Source organism: Grus americana, unplaced genomic scaffold (assembly GCF_028858705.1).
Source record: "Grus americana isolate bGruAme1 unplaced genomic scaffold, bGruAme1.mat scaffold_331, whole genome shotgun sequence".
Classification (NCBI taxonomy): domain Eukaryota; kingdom Metazoa; phylum Chordata; class Aves; order Gruiformes; family Gruidae; genus Grus; species Grus americana.
In genome coordinates, this window is record NW_026561610.1 from 10,302 (window position 1) to 33,196 (window position 22,895).

General features: G+C 46.4%; 1 protein-coding gene and 1 pseudogene across 1 annotated transcript; both read right to left on the minus strand.

Annotated features, from left to right (window-relative positions):
* Positions 1-1,769: 1,769 nt before the first annotated feature.
* LOC129200589 (uncharacterized protein C12orf50 homolog) lies at positions 1,770-10,646 on the minus strand (annotated as a pseudogene).
* A 2,227-nt stretch (positions 10,647-12,873) lies between these two features.
* LOC129200590 (uncharacterized) lies at positions 12,874-22,662 on the minus strand (the record flags this gene model as incomplete). Its single annotated transcript, XM_054811905.1, has 9 exons — positions 12,874-13,323; positions 16,013-16,102; positions 16,675-16,727; positions 18,231-18,350; positions 18,964-19,077; positions 19,194-19,271; positions 20,435-20,599; positions 21,825-21,974; positions 22,574-22,662. Coding segments are annotated over 9 exons (1,309 nt in total), but the record flags the coding sequence as incomplete, so codon positions are not given.
* Between the last annotated feature and the right edge of the window lie 233 nt (positions 22,663-22,895).

The window sequence follows — 22,895 nt, forward strand, 5'->3', positions numbered from 1 at the left end:
TCCCCCTCCTTTCCTGCCAGGTGCACCCAGGTGTTGGCCCTGAGGTTGCGTTTGCTTTTTCCAAGTGTAGGGAACAGCCAGGGCAAGGAACGAGGCCGCTCCAACATGACGGCCTGGGAGCTTGTGAGCCTCGTGGGGGAAAAATAAGCTGCGCTCTCCATTTTTCTTCTTTCTTTTCTTTCTTTTCTTTCAACAGTTTTATTTGGTGATCAGAGGAATATCGGACTTATGACAGAAGCATTCATCGGAGGCAGCAAGAGGTGCAATACTTAGCAAGGTGAAAGCAGTAAGTCATGGTGCCCAATCACAGTTATTTCTTGTTGTGATTGGGGTGGCATTCACCTGTCTGGCTGTGGCCTGCGGGTCGTGTTTCCCGGTTTTAGTAGCAGCAGCAGCAGCAGGAGCAGCAGCTACTGCTGTGTGTCGGCTGGGTGACTTTCTCCCCTGGGTGTTTGGGTTCTGGATGGAAGAGCTGAAACGATTGCCAAAACGTCAGTAACTTCGTTGTTCAGCTCTGAGTACCAATGCCATCCTGATGGTGGTCATGTAAGGGGACCTCCCTGCACTAGGTTTTGGCTAGGATAGAGTTATTTTTCTGCACAGTGTGGGGCTGTGCTGTGGATTTGTGCTGAAAACAGTGTTGCTAATACTGGGATATTTTGGTTACTGCTGAGCAGTGCTCAGGCAGCGTCAAGGCCTTTTCTGCTTCTCACCCCCCCCCACCAGCGGGTAGCTGGGGGTGCACAAGAAGTTGGGAGGGGACACAGCCGGGACGGCTGACCCCAGCCGACTAAAGGGATATTGCATACCATAGGAGGTCATGCTCAGCATATAAGGGGCTTTGGGAAGAAGAAGAAGAAGAAGAAGAAGAAAGGGGGTAAACTCAGAGCGGTGGCATTTTTTTCTTCCCAAGTCACCGTTAACGCGTGATGGAGCCCTGCTTTCCTGGGATGGCTGAACACCTGCCTGCCGATGGGAAGTGGTGAGCCATTTCCTTGTCTTGCTTTGCTTGCGCGTGTGGCTTTTGTTTTACCTATTAACGTGTCTTTATTTCAAGCCCCGAGTTTTCTCACTTTTTCTCTTCCGATTCTCTCCCCCATCCCACCGTGGAGGGCAGGTTTCTCGTGCTGACTAGAAGCCTTGTTTCACTTAGGTTTCACTTCTATTGTGTGCTCTATTGGATTACAGCTGTTGTGACTTCACCTGTCATTAAACATCTTGACCGCAAAGTGGTAGTTACCGTAAAGATAGTAGGTGTTTATAGGTTGGTTGCAGTGAAGGTGCCAGTCAAGGAACTACTCTGGTTCTAAAATGTCCGGTTGGTAGTTCTGCCTTGCACACTAGAACTTGTATAGTAAAGGTGTGTAATTTCTTTGGGGAAGAGTAACAGAAGTGTGGAGGTTGGGAGGAAACGAGAAGATGCATTGCATTAAAAGACCTCTGAAACTGCAAAGTGAAAAAGTGCTAGTATTTATTCATCTCAGAAATTATGCCTTAAAACATCGTCTGCAAAAGTCATTTCAACAGTCAAATTTTCATAACAAATTAAACTTAGTGGATCTGTGATCACACAGAACGTATATTTTGTGTTTTCAATCAGTTTTGAAACATTGTCGTGTACTTCCTGCATCTTATTTTTGGAATTTGCAATTGTGTCCTCTTTGGATTTTCCGGCTGATAATTTCCGCATTTCAATTTCGATTGCTCTTGTAAGTCGAAGAACTGGCTTCATCTCTTTCTCCTGTCTATGTATCGCTCTCCTTTCCTGTTCACTTCCTGTCTTCTTGGCTCTGTTGTCAAAATAGATAGGCAGAACATGTTGTGCATCACTTATTAGAGGGAAAGTCTATGCTCTGTTCAAAAGGTGTTAAGAATTAGACTTCCAACAGAAGACGCAAGATAGAGGTTCTAATCTCAGTTACCTGACTGGTTGTTTTAGACTTTGAGAACGTTTTAGGGTGTGGATTTCTTTTCCTCCAAGTTGGTGCATTGTAAGAGCCTGAAGTATATTTGTCTGTAGAAAAAAGACAAGCACTGTTTCTTAATTTCAGCTGCAATATAGGGAAAGACTCTCTTAGCCTGGTATGCGAATTAAATATTACATTAGCTGAAGTATCAATGCATACATTGGGTGACTCAGACACCACCTCTGAAATACAAGGTAGTATTAAATATAGATTTTGCCCCTAGAACTCTAAAGATCATCTGTAATCTCGCAGCGTTTCCATCAGGCTCACAGGATCTTCCAAAGGAGGCGGATTGTGCCACGGACGTCCTTGACTTGGACAAAGTGAATGTTCCTGTGTAGACAACCTGCCCAAAGGCATCAGTTGCTTTTAGATTAGACTACTCCACAATCCGGTCTCCTTTTTTGTCCCTGCTTGGGAAAGCGCTAGATGCAAGGCAGTGTTATGTTTTTGTACTAGGTGGTTGATTTTGCGTCAGAGTATGCTGCCCAATGACTGACTAGTTTTCTGTAAAACTCGGTTAGAAATCATTATTATGAATACTCTGGTTTTCTGTTAATTCCAGATTAATTCCATTAATTCAAAGTACTAATTCCACAATAGTCCTAATTTTTTCCTTTTGCACACAGCCTGTGAGTCTTACCATAGCTTTCGGTTTGGGTCCAAAATCTTCTATTTGCGTCAAGCTGATTCTTTTGTTTGGAGCATTTCCCAGCATACGGCTCAGGTACTGCTGAAAAGAAAGGTAGCGAAAGTGCTAATGGTGGTTTTTACGACAAAAATGGTGATCGCCTTTTTTTTTGGGGGGGGGGGGTTCTTTTTTTTTCTTTAAAACGCTATATCCTTTCTCAACCTGGAAATTTGATAAGATGTGTTCTTCGCATTGAGAATGTTCTCTCTGTAATCTCTATGAAAGAAAAAGAAAAACCCCACAACTATTCGCCCCTGAGACGAAGCGGTGATGCTGGGATTCCTTTTGCTTCACTTCATTTGTCTGAAAGTGGGGGTTACTGTGTCTGAAGGAGGCTCCTTTGATTGGCAATTAAGACAGGGAGGCACCTCTAGGTGGAGATTCAGCCCAGCTTAAGAGAGGTGACTGAAACGGGCAAGATGAAATCACTTTCTTAACATTTAAGGATCCTGTGTAAGCAGGAACCCACCTGTCGGTCCATTGCACTTTGGTTCTTGGGTGACGGTGGCAGTACGGTAGACTACATATGCTGATCTTCGAGGTTCTGAAGAACTGAAATAAGTGTCTCTTCTAGTTTCTCTCACTGGAGGAATAGCAGAAGCAGCTTCATCGTCCTTACTTTGACCCCTTTGTTGGCGACGTGGTTTTGCTTTGGGGTCTGGAGTGTGAATTCCTAAAAGAGAGCAGCAAACTCAGACTGTCCCTATCTGACACTAAGAACAGAAATTAACTAGGTCCTGCCAAGTCATCTGTGAGTTGAGTAAACAAGAAGGAATAAGCCAACTGTTTTCTCAAAATACCTTTTCCTGTTCCTGTGTTATGGGACTTGCTTTCTCCCTCGGAAATCCATTGCTTCTCCTTTGCTTCTTTACCGGGATAGTTCTTTACCCGCTCCATGCGATTGGTTCCTGAGGGATTAAAATAGCGCATATTTACTTTTTGCAAAAGCAGGCACAATCTTCTCCTCCAAAAATGCTTTTTTGTTTGGTTGGGTTTTTTGGGAATTTTTTTTGTTTTTGGTTTTGGTTTTTTTTTAAAGCAGATCTCCCACTTCATACACAGGTCTTCTTGGGCTGTACATGTTAAAAGTGCCGTTCCTCAGAAGGAAAGCGGAAGCGGTTATGGTTCCTCTAGAAGAGTTCACCGTTGCAAAATCTCGCAAGGAAACTCAAAAATTGACTATAAACACAAAATGTTGGACTCGTTCAATGTCTTTGACTGCTTCTGGCTTAGAATGCTTCTCATTATGAATTTGCAAATCTTCATGAATACTGTATTTTGGGTTTACAGTTTAAAAGTACAAACATTGGCTTTAATCCACATACGCGTTTGTAATCACTGCGAATCAAAAGCTGCATGCAATTTATGTGCGTGTCACAGGGGGAACAAATCCTTTTCCAAAGTCAAAGTGTACCATCTAAATGGGAACCCAATGCAAAGGGACTCCAGAGCATAGGGTGACAACCCTGGTCTGTGTGTCGCTACAAGGTAACTCAGTTAGCAACAAACCAGGAACCTTAATTAGCATGGTCCTGCCTACCGGTGCTTATTTCTCACGTGCTGCACATGAGGCACGCTTTTCCTCTGGCTCGGCTGCATCGTCAGTTGAGCTACGTGTTGTCCTGCGAGCTGAACAACTGAAATGATGTGGCATGCAAACTAACTTCAGTTTATAACTTGATATAAGTTTAATCCTCAGGCACATCGGTGATACAGTTTACAGCATGGGCCCAGGCATGCTTGTAACAGCTGACCTGGCGTTGCTGACGTGGTGCCAAGGAGCATTGCAGCACTACCAGTGAACGGCCAAAGCTTCAACCTTGTCACATTGGCTTTAGCTCCGATGTCAACGTACCTAGTGGTAAGGGTATTCTACTGCGGACATGTCTGTTTTATAACTTCACAGAAGCAATTCTTTTCCAAAATTAAGCAGGAAAAATTCAATTGGAATCAGCATAGAGGATTTTTTTTCCTAGAATGATGCTAACCCAAGCAGAATGGTAAAGAGTGGTTTTGATTGTTATAGGTAATGGTGCAGCGTGAGAAAGAGTCTCTAGAACATAACAAAGAAAGAATAACTCAGATCTAAAATGGTGAAGCTTAATGCGTGCACGTTCAGGTTTTTTACTTAGCACATGATGTTCAGCAAAGAGAAGCTGATGCTAAAGTGTATTACCTCCGTTTTCAAAGGATCCACGATCTGTTCTGGAAATGGTCTCTGCTGGTACTGTCGTTCCTGAGCTCTCTCCTTCTCCTTTTGCATTCTTAAATGTTGTAGGAACTGTATCACCGTCGCCTGGAAGGGCAACAGAGAGAGTGGTTTAGCTGCTTGTGTGTAAGCCCAGGAAATGGCGCTGCCATTCTCTTCCTCCCTCAGTGATCCTATCTGACTGAATTTCTGGTATTTTCAAGATGCATGTCATTGTGGTACCAAAAACCTCAGAGAACTGTCTGGAAGAAATGCTTTGGGGAAACATCTCTATCCTTTTCTCTGAATGTATCTAATTCTAAAGACAGACCTATATTAGAACCTGTATTTGCCTGTTTGTTACTGATTTCCTTGTCGATAGTCTAAGTCTATCTCAATGAGGTGACATAAATCTTGGTCGTGAGGAAAAATTGTAGGGAAGACCACGTCTGTCGTGTGTCTCAGGAAAGTAGACATAGGCTTAATAGCCCATTTCTACCTTTTCCCTCGCCAGTGGACGCAGGTAGTCGCCACGTGTGTGACACTACCCATGTATATGGGGAAAAAGTAGTGAAGTCTGTTGACGCTCTTTGTAATACGCTATCCTTCATTGTCACTACATTAAAGAAGAGGGGAGGAGGGGCAAGCTATGGAGTAGTTTCTCCCTGTAACAGTAATTTAAAAAGTGGTAAACGATGTCCCAGAAGATGAAAAGCACTTGCCTGCCTGCAAGTCTCGCTCGGTAGCTTCCCAGGGTAGTAGCTCGTTTTCCGAGTGAAGACACAGTTTTTGTTGATTGGTGTTCCTGAGGGTACTGAATCCCGTAATACTCTCCTAAACATACCCCCAGGGGAGGAAAAAACCCAATGTTTACTGTATCGGCAGTATTGCTGTTTAGGAAAGAGTGACTATATTGCTGTTTAGGAAGAGTGACTGATTTCCTACTTACCAGATTGATAGCATATTTCCTTTATTGCTCTTTCCTCTTCAAGGTCTGCAGCAGTCTGAGGCACCCAGTCAGGAGCACCTGTAGGCAGTATTTTTAAAAGGTTACGCGGTATCTATACAAAGACCTTCAACAATTCTTAATGGTCAAAAACCAACGTGAGTTTCATTGTGGTCAGGGTTTGTTTTTTTCTGACGGCAACCTCTGATTCTGGACAGAAAAATGATTCCTGAATAGCAGGAGTTTCCAGCTGCAGTGGAATTGCAGTTCCAACACGTATACAACAAGCTCTGCCCAAAGTTCCTCTGCTGCAATGTCTGCCGGCAGAGCTGGTGAAGGGAGTGCTCCTTGTCTGTCTCAGTTAAGGCCGCTAAGATCAGCAAAGCCCTCCTTTTTATACTGTTTAAATTGAGGTGGCTTACTCGGACTGAAACCGAGTTAGGAAGCGCTAACAGGCAGCCCCGAAGGGCAGGGGGAAAGTGAAAAGCAGCTTGGGGCGGCCTGAGAACTAGCACAGGAATTTGCGGAGTGCACGCATGAGAGCAGGTCGGTCTCTCGCTTTCACCCCCTGGGACTGCACGGTTCATTCCTTCCCAAGGAGTCTCTCAGTCAACGGTTTAACTACATTTCAAAACCTAAATAAAATCTAATATAGCAATAAATGTATACACATACACACTCGGTTAAACTAATGAAGAGTTTTGAGGGGATTCTCTTTGCTAGATTGAAGAATATCTTTCTGTAGTAAAATGAGACCGCCTACAGAGTTTAGGAAATCAGTGAAACAAGGCTTCTAGTCAGCATGAGAAACCTGCCCTCCATGGTGGGATGGGGGAGAGAATCGGCAGAGAAAAAGTGAGAAAACTCGTGGCTTGAAAGAAAGACAGTTTAATAGGTAAATACTTTGAGCAAAGTATTTAAGGGGAAGTCACACAGCTACCTTTTGTAAACCAACCTGTGACTTCACCTTCAGTGAGGAGAGTGTACAGCCCCTGTTCAAAAGTTTGTTTCCCAGAGAAGAAGTACCACCTCCTGAACTTGTCATTTTGTCCCCAAATTTTGAGAATTTTGAAGAGTGACTACCAGTTCCAATAGTTTGGAGATTATGTCAAAAACCCGTCAAGACCTCTTTTCTCAAAAGAGGATGGTTTGATGGTTATGCTAATAAACGAGTTGCAAAGTGCATTGCGAGAGTGGAAAACCCCCTTCTACCCCCCCGTAAACGAAAGAAAAAATTGTTTACCGTTCTCCTCCTCTTCATCATCGTCCTCATCGTCGTCTTCATCGTTGAGGTGTATAGTCAGTGGAGGGTGAATTGGTCGTAAAATATTCTTTTGATTTCTGAGTGACTCTTGACCATGGGCTGGGTGCGGAATCCCTTCTTGGACACCTTGTTGCAATGGGGCATCTGCAGGAAAGAACATTACATTCATTTTGTTAGGAGGGAACTGGAAGATCAAATCCAGGTTCAGGCCAGCAGGTATCTTCTTGAAATCATTGCCATACTGAAGGAGTCATTAAATAGACGGATTGTGCCTTTTCCGAAAAATCTTCTGCTGAGGTCGGCAAAAGAGCGTCTTCCAAGTACAGAAAGTCTGAAAAAGCAGGCAGATATTTACACTATGGGACAACATGGGATTAGTAATACGGGGGCTGAAGTGAGTCAATGAGTTTAGAACCCCACCTGTGAAAATATTTTAAGCATGCTGAATAATAGGCAGGCCATGGCATCGATTTTGAAGAGTTTTAGCAACGCTAAGCACAGGAGTACCAATTTTTAGCTTGTCGACAATTTTTTCTCTCAAAATCTTCTGAACCACAACTCTCTCTACTAAGTGCAAAGTGTAGATTTTGAGAAGGAATATGAAGTTCATGACATTAATTTACACTCAACCAGATTCTTGTGCATCTCTTGCTTGCCTATGAGCAGCATGTGTATCATGTTAAAGCATTTTAGTAGCACACCTGCAGACCAGATTTGTTGTATCTCGTGCAAGAGAAATTAAGATACAACACTTAACTTGGTAGAGCCTTTATTTATTCATTTCATTAGTAATGTATTTATTGATTTAATTTATTAATTTATTCCAAACGACAAACTGGAAATACATCTGCACACACAGCACTGTAATCTGATGTTGTCTCTACAAGGGGTGTCTCATCCATATAACATGTTGTGCTCTATCAACAGATACTGCTGCTGGTGGCCCTAACAACCTCCTCCCTCCAACCACACACGCTGCTTTTCATTTCTCTTAAGTGCTTACCTGCCCACTAACCATTTTCACTCCTGGAGAGATTTCATCTAGCAAATACCCAAGGAAGGCAACATTTTTACTCCATGGATCTTAGCAACCTAAACTGCCTTTTGTGACTTCACCTTTCATGTCACCGATAGTTACAAAGATTCGTAAGCAGACAGCTAAAAAAAGTCATATGGCAACCCTATTCAAATGCCAATCCAATTCCTTTCTTTGCCTTCAACTTGCCGGCATAGCGGATCATACCTGATTGATTTGCCATGGTACATTTCTTCACCTGCACGTACGCTACGTAAGCGCTGGAAGGACGTTTTTGTGCACTTACTTAAGAGCTCTACTGGACAAACGGCTGAGAAAATATTTTTACTCACTGTTACTCGGCGGCAAAAAAAGTCCATTTATGCTGCGAGGTTTGCTGTGATGGAAGGCGCAACTGATCCTCAAGCAGCCTGATGGTTGTTTTTCCCAGAAACAGGGATGTTGCTGTACTTCTGCTGCAGGAGAAAAAGGTTTCAGATACTGTCAGTACAGCAATAAAACGGGACTAAATGGATTCATATACAGCGTACTGCTGTGAACATATGACTAAGATTCTGTGGGACCACGCGCTGCTACTTTCGAACATGTAAAGTTATCTTAAGCTCCAGGTAACTCTAAAGTTACCTTGAGCTAGGGCAAGGGAGCTTTCGTGATGTCTGTAGATGAGAATAGGAGCAAAGCAGTCTCCTTACTGTACTGCAGTGCGTGCAGTATCGTGGGTTACCGGCGGTTTCTTAATGAGTTTCTATGTCATTTTTTAAAGGACATCAAAGTCACACTTGAAAATAGTTGAATACGTGACGGGAAGTTCCACCCAGTTCCAGACGTTAGCAGCTGGGTCTCAGAGCAGCATCTCCAAAACATGCCACTTCTGGACTGTCGTCGGGACAGCTGGGTGTTTAGATGATCGTGAGCTCTTCTCACTGCTTCTGAAAATCAGCTGTTTGATCTACAGATGGGGCCAGGACCCACGCAGAGTGGCATAGCGACGTCTAACTTTACGTAACCACCCTCCCTTTCAAGACGGATATGTCAGGAGAATCAAGGGTACAAACCACTCTACAATCTACAGCATTTACCTGTGCGTAGGGGGAACAAACATGGAAAGAGCGTTCATTCCCAGCTGCGGCCATTTCCAGCTCTCGGGCTTCTCCTCCACTCTCCTACTGCTGGCAGAACATACACGAAAAAGTTAGAGCTCTCAACATTCAGGCAACTTGTAATCGTGTCCTGAAAGCAGTAGTTCTCTTTCCAAACCTGGACCTTCAGACCTTTTTGGAAACAAAACTCCAACAGATGGCGAAAGACGCTGGAACGGAGGAGCTGCTACCTTCTCCGGGCTTGCTGAACGAACGAAGGCAGTTGCTAGCCGGTATAGAATGTTACGTTACGAAAGCTCCCAACTGCTCCTCCAGCTCGTGACATCAGCATGATGGTGCTATGTGGCCTGTCCAGCTTGAACACCTTCCTCTCTCTCCCTTGCTTCAGAGTAGAGTACGGAAAATCGGACCGTTTCAAAGGGTCTCCCCTTCTGGTGTTTCTTTAACGTAAACCGGAACAAACCCATTTGGCAGGGCTACAAGAATACCCAACTTCTTGCTTATCCTTATCCTTTGACTAGTTTTTCAACCAAAATCCTGTTGGCCCATGTTTTTCTTGCAGCACCTCTTTCTTTGGATGGAGAAACTTGCTGCTTCGTGTTAGTACACTGCTAGCTGTTAACGGCTGACGTTGTTGGGTTTCATTGCTTTTTCTTGCTTCCATGATGTCCAGTGCCACAGCTAAAGCAGAAAGAAGAGCGTACACTTGTGTCCCTAATTAAGACCTCTGTTCTCGCTCCCGTCCGAGGCTGCCTCTGAACAGACAATATCTAGGCGGGGAAAGGAAGTTTCAGTCCTGGAAAACGGTCAGGCAGGCTGTGATCCCCAGGACAGGGGGTCACAGTTCCCACACTGAGTGACATCAGTGACTTGGAGCTGAACACTTCCGGTGCCAGAGACTCCACGGGCACAAATGGTACGAGGCTGGCTCAGCGGTGGTTATGCCCAAGCTGGGGGAGAAGCACGGAGACATTGAAATGACTGGAAGTCTTCAGGTCTCTCGAGGAGCCGATCAATGTGTTTGTGACTCAGGTATCAGGAGATGGCCCGAAGAGCTGTGAAGCAAGAAACGATGTGAGTGAAAGGGCTCCCACAGGTCCGTAAGCCCTACAGCTGACTGGGCACACAGGGGAAGGAACATGCCGGAAAGCAGGCGAGGGCCATGAATAATGAACTGCCAGCGGGCAGGAGCAGCCCGAGTAAGAAAGTGTTAACGCTGCCAAGAGCTATCCAAACAGGGGCTCTTCTTAGCTGTGTAGCTGTGCCTCAGTGAGGCACAGAAAAGGCACAGTCAGGAGGAACTCATTCTGTCCCGGCTTTGCACGCCCGGGTTTGGTAGCGGGGATCCAGAGGGGTGGCTTCTGTGAGAAGCTGCTAGAAGCTGCCCCATGTCCACTACAGCAAATGCCAGCTGGCTCCGAGAGAGACTCACTGCTGGCCAAGGCCGAGCCCATCAGCGACGGTGGTAGCCCTCTGTGAGAACTTTGTTAAGGAGGGAGAGGGCTGCTGGGCAACGGCAGCCAGAGAGAGGATTGAGAATGTGTGAGGGGAACAACTCTGCAGGCACCGAGGTCAGTGAGGAAAGGGGGAGGAGGTGGTCCGGGCACTGGGGCAGAGATTTCCCTGCAGCCCATGGAGAGGACCACGGTGAGGCAGGCTGTCCCCCCACAGCCCATGGAGGTTGTTGGTGGAGCAGACATCCACCTGCAGCCCGTGGAGGACCCTGTGCCGGAGAAGGTGGATGCCCAAAGGCAGCTGTGACCCCGTGGAGAGCCCGTGCTCTCTTATGGGTCAGCATTAAAGGAGGGCTGGGACAGGGGACATTATAGCTGGGTCTGCTACAGGCCACCGACCAGGAAGACTGAGCGGATGAGCCCTCTATAACAGGTAGAGCAGAAATGGATTTCTGAGGGCCAAGAAATTCCCCTAAGACAGAACAGGCAAAGGTATTTTGAGAGAAACAGTTGGCTGATTCCTTTTTCTTTACTAAACTGTTAGATGATTTAGACGTGAAGCTCAAGGGCAGCCTTGGCGGCAGTGACCAGAGAGGGTGGAGGTCAAGATCCTCAGGGCAGTGGGAGGGCCACAGCAAGCTCCCTACCCTGGACTTCAGGAGAGCAGACTTTGGTCTCTTCAGGGACCTGCTTGGTAGCGTACCATGGGATAAAGCCCTGGAAGGAAGAGGCCCAAGAAAGCTGCTTAGCATTCAAGGATCACCTCTCCAAGCTCAGGAGCGATGCATCCCAACAAAGAGGAAGTCAGGCAAAAACACCAGGAGGCCTGCATGGCTGAACAAGGAGCTCTGGGCCATCCAGAGGGACCTTGACAGGCTTGAGAGAGGTGGGGCCGTGCAAACCACGTGAAGTTTCACAAGGCCAAGGGCAAGGTCCCGCACATGGTTTGGGTGATCAAAGCACAGCTGCAGGCTGGGCAGTGGAGAATGGATTGAGAGCAGCCCTGAGGAGAAGGACTTGGGGGTGTTGATCGATGAGAAGCTCAACAAGAGCCCGATGCGCGCTTGCGGCCCAAAGCCAACCGTATCCTGGGCTGCATCAAAAGAAGTGTGACCAGCAGGTCGAGGGAGGGGATTCTGCCCCTCTACTCCGCTCTTGTGAGACCCCACCTGGAGGACTGCATCCAGCTCTGGGGCCCCAACATTAGAAGGACATGGAGCTGTTGGAGCGAGTCCAGAGGAGGGCACAAAGCTGGTCAGAGGGCTGGAGCCCCTCTCCTATGAAGACCAGCTGGGAGAGGTGGGGTTGTTCAGCCTGGAGAAGAGAAGGCTCTGGGAGACCTTAGAGCAGCCTTCCAGTACCTGAAGGGGGCCTACAGGAAGCTGGAGAGGGACTGTTTACAAGGGCATGTACTGACAGGGCGACGGCAAAAGGGTTTAAACTGCAGGAGGGTAGACTTAGATTAGATATGAGAAAGAAATTCTTCACTGTGAGGGTGGTGAGGCACTGGAACAGGTTGCCCAGAGAAGCTGTGGATGCCCCCTCCCTGGAAGTGTTCAAGCCAGGTGGATGGGCCTTTGGCAACGTGCTAGTGGAGGGTGTCCCTGCCCATGGCAGGGGGCTTGGAACTAGGTGATCTTCCAACCCAAGCAAGCTGTGATTCTATGCCTGTCTCCTGTGGAAGGGACCCCACGCTGGAGCAGGGAAGAGCGTGAAGAGGAAGGGCGGCAGAGAGAACATGGGATGAACTGAGCGCAACCACTCCCCGTCCCCCTGTACCGCTCGCGGGGAGGAGGTAGAGCAAAAGCAGGTGAGAACTTGAGCCTGGGCGGAAGGGGGGCGGGGGAAGGTGTTTTAAGGTTTCGGTTTATTTCTCATTACCCCACTGGGATTGGCTTGGTCCTAAATGAGGAGGGGAGTGACAGAGCAGCTTTGGTGGGCACCTGGCGTGCCGGCAGGGTCAACCCGCCACAGACGGGGCCAGGGCCGTGTTCCGAGGCGGAGAGCCTGGGTAACAAGCAAGAGGAGGCAGCTGTCCTGACGGAGGCCAAATCGGGCACGGAGAGGTCCCCGCACCCAGCCTGGGGACAGGGCCTCCACGCCCCAGGCCCGCGGCACCCCGGCAAGCAGAAAGACAGCCTAGGAAAGGCTGCCCGGCCAGGGGAACGGCACCGCCACCGGCTAACGGCCGCCGCCGCCGGCGCCACCGGGCCACCACGCGGCCGCCTCAGCCCGGCGCCGAGCACAGCTGGGCGGGCGGCCCTGCCGCGGCGGGAGCCGCCGCTGTGGAAAGCGGAGCTGCCCCAGGCCCGCGGCCGGCCCCGCCGGCGGTGGAGCCAGCGCCTCGCTGAGGGCTGCTGAGAAGAGGCGACCGCCCGCGCCCCGCCCCGCCCCGCCGTCCCGGCGAGCGGTCGGCCGTCCGGCCGGGGCCATGAGCCGGCGGCGCGGTGCAGCGGAAGGTGCCGTGTCTGTTCGTGACCGAGGTGAAGGAGGAGCCGTCGGCCAAGCGGGAGCGCCAGGTGGCCGGGGCGGCACGGGCCGGGCGGGAGGCGGGCGGGGCCGCAGTGCCGCGGCGGGCCGGGACAGGCAGCAGCACCGACCGTGCCAGGTCCGCCCGGCCCGGCCCGGGCCGGCTGCGGGAGGGGAGACCCAGGCGGCGGGAAGTGTCGCCGCAGGTCTGGAGCGAAAGGCACGGTAGAGGTTTCCGTAGGGCTCCCCCCTAGAAGGCGGAAAGGAAGGTCTTTGGGGGCCGTTTCAGCTCTGTCCCCCTCCTTTCCTGCCAGGTGCACCCAGGTGTTGGCCCTGAGGTTGCGTTTGCTTTTTCCAAGTGTAGGGAACAGCCAGGGCAAGGAACGAGGCCGCTCCAACATGACGGCCTGGGAGCTTGTGAGCTCGTGGGGGAAAAATAAGCTGCGCTCCCATTTTTCTTCTTTCTTTTCTTTCTTTTCTTCAACAGTTTTATTTGGTGATCAGAGGATATCGGACTTATGACAGAAGCATTCATCGGAGGCAGCAAGAGGTGCAATACTTAGCAAGGTGAAAGCAGTAAGTCATGGTGCCCATCACAGTTATTTCTTGTTGTGATTGGGGTGGCATTCACCTGTCTGGCTGTGGGCCTGCGGGTCGTGTTTCCCGGTTTTAGTAGCAGCAGCAGCAGCAGGAGCAGCAGCTACTGCTGTGTGTCGGCTGGGTGACTTTCTCCCCTGGGTGTTTGGGTTCTGGATGGAAGAGCTGAAACGATTGCCAAAACGTCAGTAACTTCGTTGTTCAGCTCTGAGTACCAATGCTCCTGATGGTGGTCATGTAAGGGGACCTCCCTGCACTAGGTTTTGGCTAGGATAGAGTTATTTTTCTGCACAGTGTGGGCTGTGCTGTGGATTTGTGCTGAAAACAGTGTTGCTAATACTGGGATATTTTGGTTTACTGCTGAGCAGTGCTCAGGCAGCGTCAAGGCCTTTTCTGCTTCTCACCCCCCCCCACCAGCGGGTAGCTGGGGTGCACAAGAAGTTGGGAGGGGACACAGCCGGACGGCTGACCCCAGCCGACTAAAGGGATATTGCATACCATAGGAGTCATGCTCAGCATATAAGGGGCTTTGGGAAGAAGAAGAAGAAGAAGAAGAAGAAAGGGGGTAAACTCAGAGCGGTGGCATTTTTTTCTTCCCAAGTCACCGTTAACGCGTGATGGAGCCCTGCTTCCTGGGGATGGCTGAACACCTGCCTGCCGATGGGAAGTGGTGAGCCATTCCTTGTCTTGCTTTGCTTGCGCGTGTGGCTTTTGTTTACCTATTAACGTGTCTTTATTTCAAGCCCCGAGTTTTCTCACTTTTTCTCTTCCGATTCTCTCCCCCATCCCACCGTGGAGGGCAGGTTTCTCGTGCTGACTAGAAGCCTTGTTTCACTTAGGTTTCACTCTATTGTGTGCTCTATTGGATTACAGCTGTTGTGACTTCACCTGTCATTAAACATCTTGACCGCAAAGTGGTAGTTACCGTAAAGATAGTAGGTGTTTATAGGTTGGTTGCAGTGAAGGTGCCAGTCAAGGAACTACTCTGGTTCTAAAATGTCCGGTTGGTAGTTCTGCCTTGCACACTAGAACTTGTATAGTAAAGGGTGTGTAATTTCTTTGGGGAAGAGTAACAGAAGTGTGGAGGTTGGGAGGAAACGAGAAGATGCATTGCATAAAAAGACCTCTGAAACTGCAAAGTGAAAAAGTGCTAGTATTTATTCATCTCAGAAATTATGCCTTAAAACATCGTCTGCAAAAGTCATTTCAACAGTCAAATTTTCATAACAAATTAAACTTAGTGGATCTGTGATCACACAGAACGTATATTTTTTGTGTTTCAATCAGTTTTGAAACATTGTCGTGTACTTCCTGCATCTTATTTTTGGAATTTGCAATTGTGTCCTCTTTGGATTTTCCGGCTGATAATTTCCGCATTTCAATTTCGATTGCTCTTGTAAGTCGAAGAACTGGCTTCATCTCTTTCTCCTGTCTATGTATCGCTCTCCTTTCCTGTTCACTTCCCTGTCTTCTTGGCTCTGTTGTCAAAATAAGATAGGCAGAACATGTTGTGCATCACTTATTAGAGGGAAAGTCTATGCTCTGTTCAAAAGGTGTTAAGAATTAGACTTCCAACAGAAGACGCAAGATAGAGGTTCTAATCTCAGTTACCTGACTGGTTGTTTTAGACTTTGAGAACGTTTTAGGGTGTGGATTTCTTTTCCTCCAAGTTGGTGCATTGTAAGAGCCTGAAGTATATTTGTCTGTAGAAAAAAGACAAGCACTGTTTCTTAATTTCAGCTGCAATATAGGGAAAGACTCTCTTAGCCTGGTATGCGAATTAAATATTACATTAGCTGAAGTATCAATGCATACATTGGGTGACTCAGACACCACCTCTGAAATACAAGGTAGTATAAATATAGATTTTGCCCTAGAACTCTAAAGATCATCTGTAATCTCGCAGCGTTTCCATCAGGCTCACAGGATCTTCCAAAGGAGGCGGATTGTGCCACGGACGTCCTTGACTTGGACAAAGTGAATGTTTTCTGTGTAGACAAACCTGCCAAAGCATCAGTTGCTTTTAGATTAGACTACTCCACAATCCGGTCTCCTTTTTTGTCCCTGCTTGGGAAAGCGCTAGATGCAAGGCAGTAGTGTTTGTTTTTTGTACTAGTGGTTGATTTTGCGTCAGAGTATGCTGCCCAATGACTGACTAGTTTTCTGTAAAACTCGGTTAGAAATCATTATTATGAATACTCTGGTTTTCTGTTAATTCCAGATTAATTCCATTAATTCAAAGTACTAATTCCACAATAGTCCTAATTTTTTTCCTTTTGCACACAGCCTGTGAGTCTTACCATAGCTTTCGGTTTGGGTCCAAAATCTTCTATTTGCGTCAAGCTGATTCTTTTGTTTGGAGCATTTCCCAGCATACGGCTCAGGTACTGCTGAAAAGAAAGGTAGCGAAAGTGCTAATGGTGGTTTTTACGACAAAAATGGTGATCGCCTTTTTTTTTGGGGGGGGGGGGTTCTTTTTTTTTTCTTTAAACGCTATATCCTTTCTCAACCTGGAAATTTGATAAGATGTGTTCTTCGCATTGAGAATGTTCTCTCTGTAATCTCTATGAAAGAAAAAGAAAAACCCCACAACTATTCGCCTGAGACGAAGCGGTGATGCTGGGATTCCTTTTGCTTCACTTCATTTGTCTGAAAGTGGGGGTTACTGTGTCTGAAGGAGGCTCCTTTGATTGGCAATTAAGACAGGGAGGCACCTCTAGGTGGAGATTCAGCCAGCTTAAGAGAGGTGACTGAAACGGGCAAGATGAAATCACTTTCTTAACATTTAAGGATCCTGTGTAAGCAGGAACCCACCTGTCGGTCCATTGCACTTTGGTTCTTGGGTGACGGTGGCAGTACGGTAGACTACATATGCTGATCTTCGAGGTTCTGAAGAACTGAAATAAGTGTCTCTTCTAGTTCTCTCACTGAGGAATAGCAGAAGCAGCTTCATCGTCCTTACTTTGACCCCTTGTTGGCGACGTGGTTTTGCTTTGGGGTCTGGAGTGTGAATTCCTAAAAGAGAAGCAGCAAACTCAGACTGTCCCTATCTGACACTAAGAACAGAAATTAACTAGTCCTGCCAAGTCATCTGTGAGTTGAGTAAACAAGAAGGAATAAGCCAACTGTTTTCTCAAAATACCTTTTCCTGTTCCTGTGTTATGGACTTGCTTTCTCCCTCGGAAATCCATTGCTCTCCTTTGCTTCTTTACCGGGATAGTTCTTTACCCTCCATGCGATTGGTTCCTGAGGGATTAAAATAGCGCATATTTACTTTTTGCAAAAGCAGGCACAATCTTCTCCTCCAAAAATGCTTTTTTGTTTGGTTGGGTTTTTTGGAAATTTTTTTGGTTTTTGGTTTTGGTTTTTTTTTTTTAAAGCAGATCTCCCACTTCATACACAGGTCTTCTTGGGCTGTACATGTTAAAAGTGCCGTTCCTCAGAAGGAAAGCGGAAGCGGTTATGGTTCCTCTAGAAGAGTTCACGTTGCAAAATCTCGCAAGGAAACTCAAAAATTGACTATAAACACAAAGATGTTGGACTCGTTCAATGTCTTTGACTGCTTCTGGCTTAGAATGCTTCTCATTATGAATTTGCAAATCTTCATGAATACTGTATTTTGGGTTTACAGTTTAAAAGTACAAACATTGGCTTTAATCCACATACGCGTTTGTAATCACTGCGAATCAAAAGCTGCATGCAATTTTAGTGCGTGTCACAGGGGGAACAAATCCTTTTCCAAAGTCAAAGTGTACCATCTAAATGGGAACCCAATGCAAAGGGACTCCAGAGCATAGGGTGACAACCCTGGTCTGTGTGTCGCTACAAGGTAACTCAGTTAGCAACAAACCAGGAACCTTAATTAGCATGGTCCTGCCTACCGGTGCTTATTTCTCACGTGCTGCACATGAGGCACGCTTTTCCTCTGGCTCGGCTGCATCGTCAGTTGAGCTACGTGTTGTCCTGCGAGCTGAACAACTGAAATGATGTGGCATGCAAACTAACTTCAGTTTATAACTTGATATAAGTTTAATCCTCAGGCACATCGGTGATACAGTTTACAGCATGGGCCCAGGCATGCTTGTAACAGCTGACCTGGCGTTGCTGACGTGGTGCCAAGGAGCATTGCAGCACTACCAGTGAACGGCCAAAGCTTCAACCTTGTCACATTGGCTTTAGCTCCGATGTCAACGTACCTAGTGGTAAGGGTATTCTACTGCGGACATGTCTGTTTTATAACTTCACAGAAGCAATTCTTTTCCAAAATTAAGCAGGAAAAATTCAATTGGAATCAGCATAGAGGATTTTTTTTTCCTAGAATGATGCTAACCCAAGCAGAATGGTAAAGAGTGGTTTTGATTGTTATAGGTAATGGTGCAGCGTGAGAAAGAGTCTCTAGAACATAACAAAGAAAGAATAACTCAGATCTAAATGGTGAAGCTTAATGCGTGCACGTTCAGGTTTTTTTACTTAGCACATGATGTTCAGCAAAGAGAAGCTGATGCTAAAGTGTATTACCTCCGTTTTCAAAGGATCCACGATCTGTTCTGGGAATGGTCTCTGCTGGTACTGTCGTTCCTGAGCTCTCTCCTTCTCCTTTTGCATTCTTAAATGTTGTAGGAACTGTATCACCGTCGCCTGGAAGGGCAACAGAGAGAGTGGTTTAGCTGCTTGTGTGTAAGCCCGGGAATGGCGCTGCCATTCTCTTCCTCCCTCAGTGATCCTATCTGACTGAATTTCTGGTATTTTCAAGATGCATGTCATTGTGGTACCAAAAACCTCAGAGAACTGTCTGGAAGAAATGCTTTGGGGAAACATCTCTATCCTTTTCTCTGAATGTATCTAATTCTAAAGACAGACCTATATTAGAACCTGTATTTGCCTGTTTGTTACTGATTTCCTTGTCGATAGTCTAAGTCTATCTCAATGAGGTGACATAAATCTTGGTCGTGAGGAAAAATTGTAGGGAAGACCACGTCTGTCGTGTGTCTCAGGAAAGTAGACATAGGCTTAATAGCCCATTTCTACCTTTTCCCTCGCCAGTGGACGCAGGTAGTCGCCACGTGTGTGACACTACCCATGTATATGGGGAAAAAGTAGTGAAGTCTGTTGACGCTCTTTGTAATACGCTATCCTTCATTGTCACTACATTAAAGAAGAGGGGAGGAGGGGCAAGCTATGGAGTAGTTTCTCCCTGTAACAGTAATTTAAAAAGTGGTAAACGATGTCCCAGAAGATGAAAAGCACTTGCCTGCCTGCAAGTCTCGCTCGGTAGCTTCCCAGGGTAGTAGCTCGTTTTCCCGAGGTGAAGACACAGTTTTTGTTGATTGGTGTTCCTGAGGGTACTGAATCCCGTAATACTCTCCTAAACATACCCCCAGGGGAGGAAAAAACCCAATGTTTACTGTATCGGCAGTATTGCTGTTTAGGAAAGAGTGACTATATTGCTGTTTAGGAAAGAGTGACTGATTTCCTACTTACCAGATTGATAGCATATTTCCTTTATTGCTCTTTCCTCTTCAAGGTCTGCAGCAGTCTGAGGCACCCAGTCAGGAGCACCTGTAGGCAGTATTTTTAAAAGGTTACGCGGTATCTATACAAAGACCTTCAACAATTCTTAATGGTCAAAAACCAACGTGAGTTTCATTGTGGTCAGGGTTTGTTTTTTTCTGACGGCAACCTCTGATTCTGGACAGAAAAATGATTCCTGAATAGCAGGAGTTTCCAGCTGCAGTGGAATTGCAGTTCCAACACGTATACAACAAGCTCTGCCCAAAGTTCCTCTGCTGCAATGTCTGCCGGCAGAGCTGGTGAAGGGAGTGCTCCTTGTCTGTCTCAGTTAAGGCCGCTAAGATCAGCAAAGCCCTCCTTTTTATACTGTTTAAATTGAGGTGGCTTACTCGGACTGAAACCGAGTTAGGAAGCGCTAACAGGCAGCCCCGAAGCAGGGAAGGAAAAGCAGGGGAAAAGCAGCTTGGGAGGTGAATAGCACAGGAATTTGGCGGAGTGCACGCATGAGAGCAGGTCGGTCTCTCGCTTTCACCCCCTGGGACTGCACGGTTCATTCCTTCCCAAGGAGTCTCTCAGTCAACGGTTTAACTACATTTCAAAACCTAAATAAAATCTAATATAGCAATAAATGTATACACATACACACTCGGTTAAACTAATGAAGAGTTTTGAGGGGATTCTCTTTGCTAGATTGAAGAATATCTTTCTGTAGTAAAATGAGACCGCCTACAGAGTTTAGGAAATCAGTGAAACAAGGCTTCTAGTCAGCATGAGAAACCTGCCCTCCATGGTGGGATGGGGGAGAGAATCGGCAGAGAAAAAGTGAGAAAACTCGTGGCTTGAAAGAAAGACAGTTTAATAGGTAAATACTTTGAGCAAAGTATTTAAGGGGAAGTCACACAGCTACCTTTTGTAAACCAACCTGTGACTTCACCTTCAGTGAGGAGAGTGTACAGCCCCTGTTCAAAAGTTTGTTTCCCAGAGAAGAAGTACCACCTCCTGAACTTGTCATTTTGTCCCCAAATTTTGAGAATTTTGAAGAGTGACTACCAGTTCCAATAGTTTGGAGATTATGTCAAAAACCCGTCAAGACCTCTTTTCTCAAAAGAGGATGGTTTGATGGTTATGCTAATAAAATAACGATTGCAAAGTGCATTGCGAGAGTGGAAACCCCCTTCTACCCCCGGTAAACGAAAGAAAAAATTGTTTACCGTTCTCCTCCTCTTCATCATCGTCCTCATCGTCGTCTTCATCGTTGAGGTGTATAGTCAGTGGAGGGTGAATTGGTCGTAAAATATTCTTTTGATTTCTGAGTGACTCTTGACCATGGGCTGGGTGCGGAATCCCTTCTTGGACACCTTGTTGCAATGGGGCATCTGCAGGAAAGAACATTACATTCATTTTGTTAGGAGGGAACTGGAAGATCAAATCCAGGTTCAGGCCAGCAGGTATCTTCTTGAAATCATTGCCATACTGAAGGAGTCATTAAATAGACGGATTGTGCCTTTTCCGAAAAATCTTCTGCTGAGGTCGGCAAAAGAGCGTCTTCCAAGTACAGAAAGTCTGAAAAAGCAGGCAGATATTTACACTATGGGACAACATGGGATTAGTAATACGGGGGCTGAAGTGAGTCAATGAGTTTAGAACCCCACCTGTGAAAATATTTTAAGCATGCTGAATAATAGGCAGGCCATGGCATCGATTTTGAAGAGTTTAGCAACGCTAAGCACAGGAGTACCAATTTTTTAGCTTGTCGACAATTTTTTCTCTCAAAATCTTCTGAACCACAACTCTCTCTACTAAGTGCAAAGTGTAGATTTTGAGAAGGAATATGAAGTTCATGACATTAATTTACACTCAACCAGATTCTTGTGCATCTCTTGCTTGCCTATGAGCAGCATGTGTATCATGTTAAAGGCATTTTAGTAGCACACCTGCAGACCAGATTTGTTGTATCTCGTGCAAGAGAAATTAAGATACAACACTTAACTTGGTAGAGCCTTTATTTATTCATTTCATTAGTAATGTATTTATTGATTTAATTTATTAATTTATTCCAAACGACAAACTGGAAATACATCTGCACACACAGCACTGTAATCTGATGTTGTCTCTACAAGGGGTGTCTCATCCATATAACATGTTGTGCTCTATCAACAGATACTGCTGCTGGTGGCCCTAACAACCTCCTCCCTCCAACCACACACGCTGCTTTTCATTTCTCTTAAGTGCTTACCTGCCCACTAACCATTTTCACTCCTGGAGAGATTTCATCTAGCAAATACCCAAGGAAGGCAACATTTTTACTCCATGGATCTTAGCAACCTAAACTGCCTTTTGTGACTTCACCTTTCATGTCACCGATAGTTACAAAGATTCGTAAGCAGACAGCTAAAAAAAGTCATATGGCAACCCTATTCAAATGCCAATCCAATTCCTTTCTTTGCCTTCAACTTGCCGGCATAGCGGATCATACCTGATTGATTTGCCATGGTACATTTCTTCACCTGCACGTACGCTACGTAAGCGCTGGAAGGACGTTTTTGTGCACTTACTTAAGAGCTCTACTGGACAAACGGCTGAGAAAATATTTTTACTCACTGTTACTCGGCGGCAAAAAAAGTCCATTTATGCTGCGAGGTTTGCTGTGATGGAAGGCGCAACTGATCCTCAAGCAGCCTGATGGTTGTTTTTCCCAGAAACAGGGGATGTTGCTGTACTTCTGCTGCAGGAGAAAAAGGTTTTCAGATACTGTCAGTACAGCAATAAAACGGGACTAAATGGATTCATATACAGCGTACTGCTGTGAACATATGACTAAGATTCTGTGGGACCACGCGCTGCTACTTTCGAACATGTAAAGTTATCTTAAGCTCCAGGTAACTCTAAAGTTACCTTGAGCTAGGGCAAGGGAGCTTTCGTGATGTCTGTAGATGAGAATAGGAGCAAAGCAGTCTCCTTACTGTACTGCAGTGCGTGCAGTATCGTGGGTTACCGGCGGTTTCTTAATGAGTTTCTATGTCATTTTTTAAAGGACATCAAAGTCACACTTGAAAATAGTTGAATACGTGACGGGAAGTTCCACCCAGTTCCAGACGTTAGCAGCTGGGTCTCAGAGCAGCATCTCCAAAACATGCCACTTCTGGACTGTCGTCGGGACAGCTGGGTGTTTAGATGATCGTGAGCTCTTCTCACTGCTTCTGAAAATCAGCTGTTTGATCTACAGATGGGGCCAGGACCCACGCAGAGTGGCATAGCGACGTCTAACTTTACGTAACCACCCTCCCTTTCAAGACGGATATGTCAGGAGAATCAAGGGTACAAACCACTCTACAATCTACAGCATTTACCTGTGCGTAGGGGAACAAACATGGAAAGAGCGTTCATTCCCAGCTGCGGCCATTTCCAGCTCTCGGGCTTCTCCTCCACTCTCCTACTGCTGGCAGAACATACACGAAAAAGTTAGAGCTCTCAACATTCAGGCAACTTGTAATCGTGTCCTGAAAGCAGTAGTTCTCTTTCCAAACCTGGACCTTCAGACCTTTTTGGAAACAAAACTCCAACAGATGGCGAAAGACGCTGGAACGGAGGAGCTGCTACCTTCTCCGGGCTTGCTGAACGGACGAAGGCAGTTGCTAGCCGGTATAGAATGTTACGTTACGAAAGCTCCCA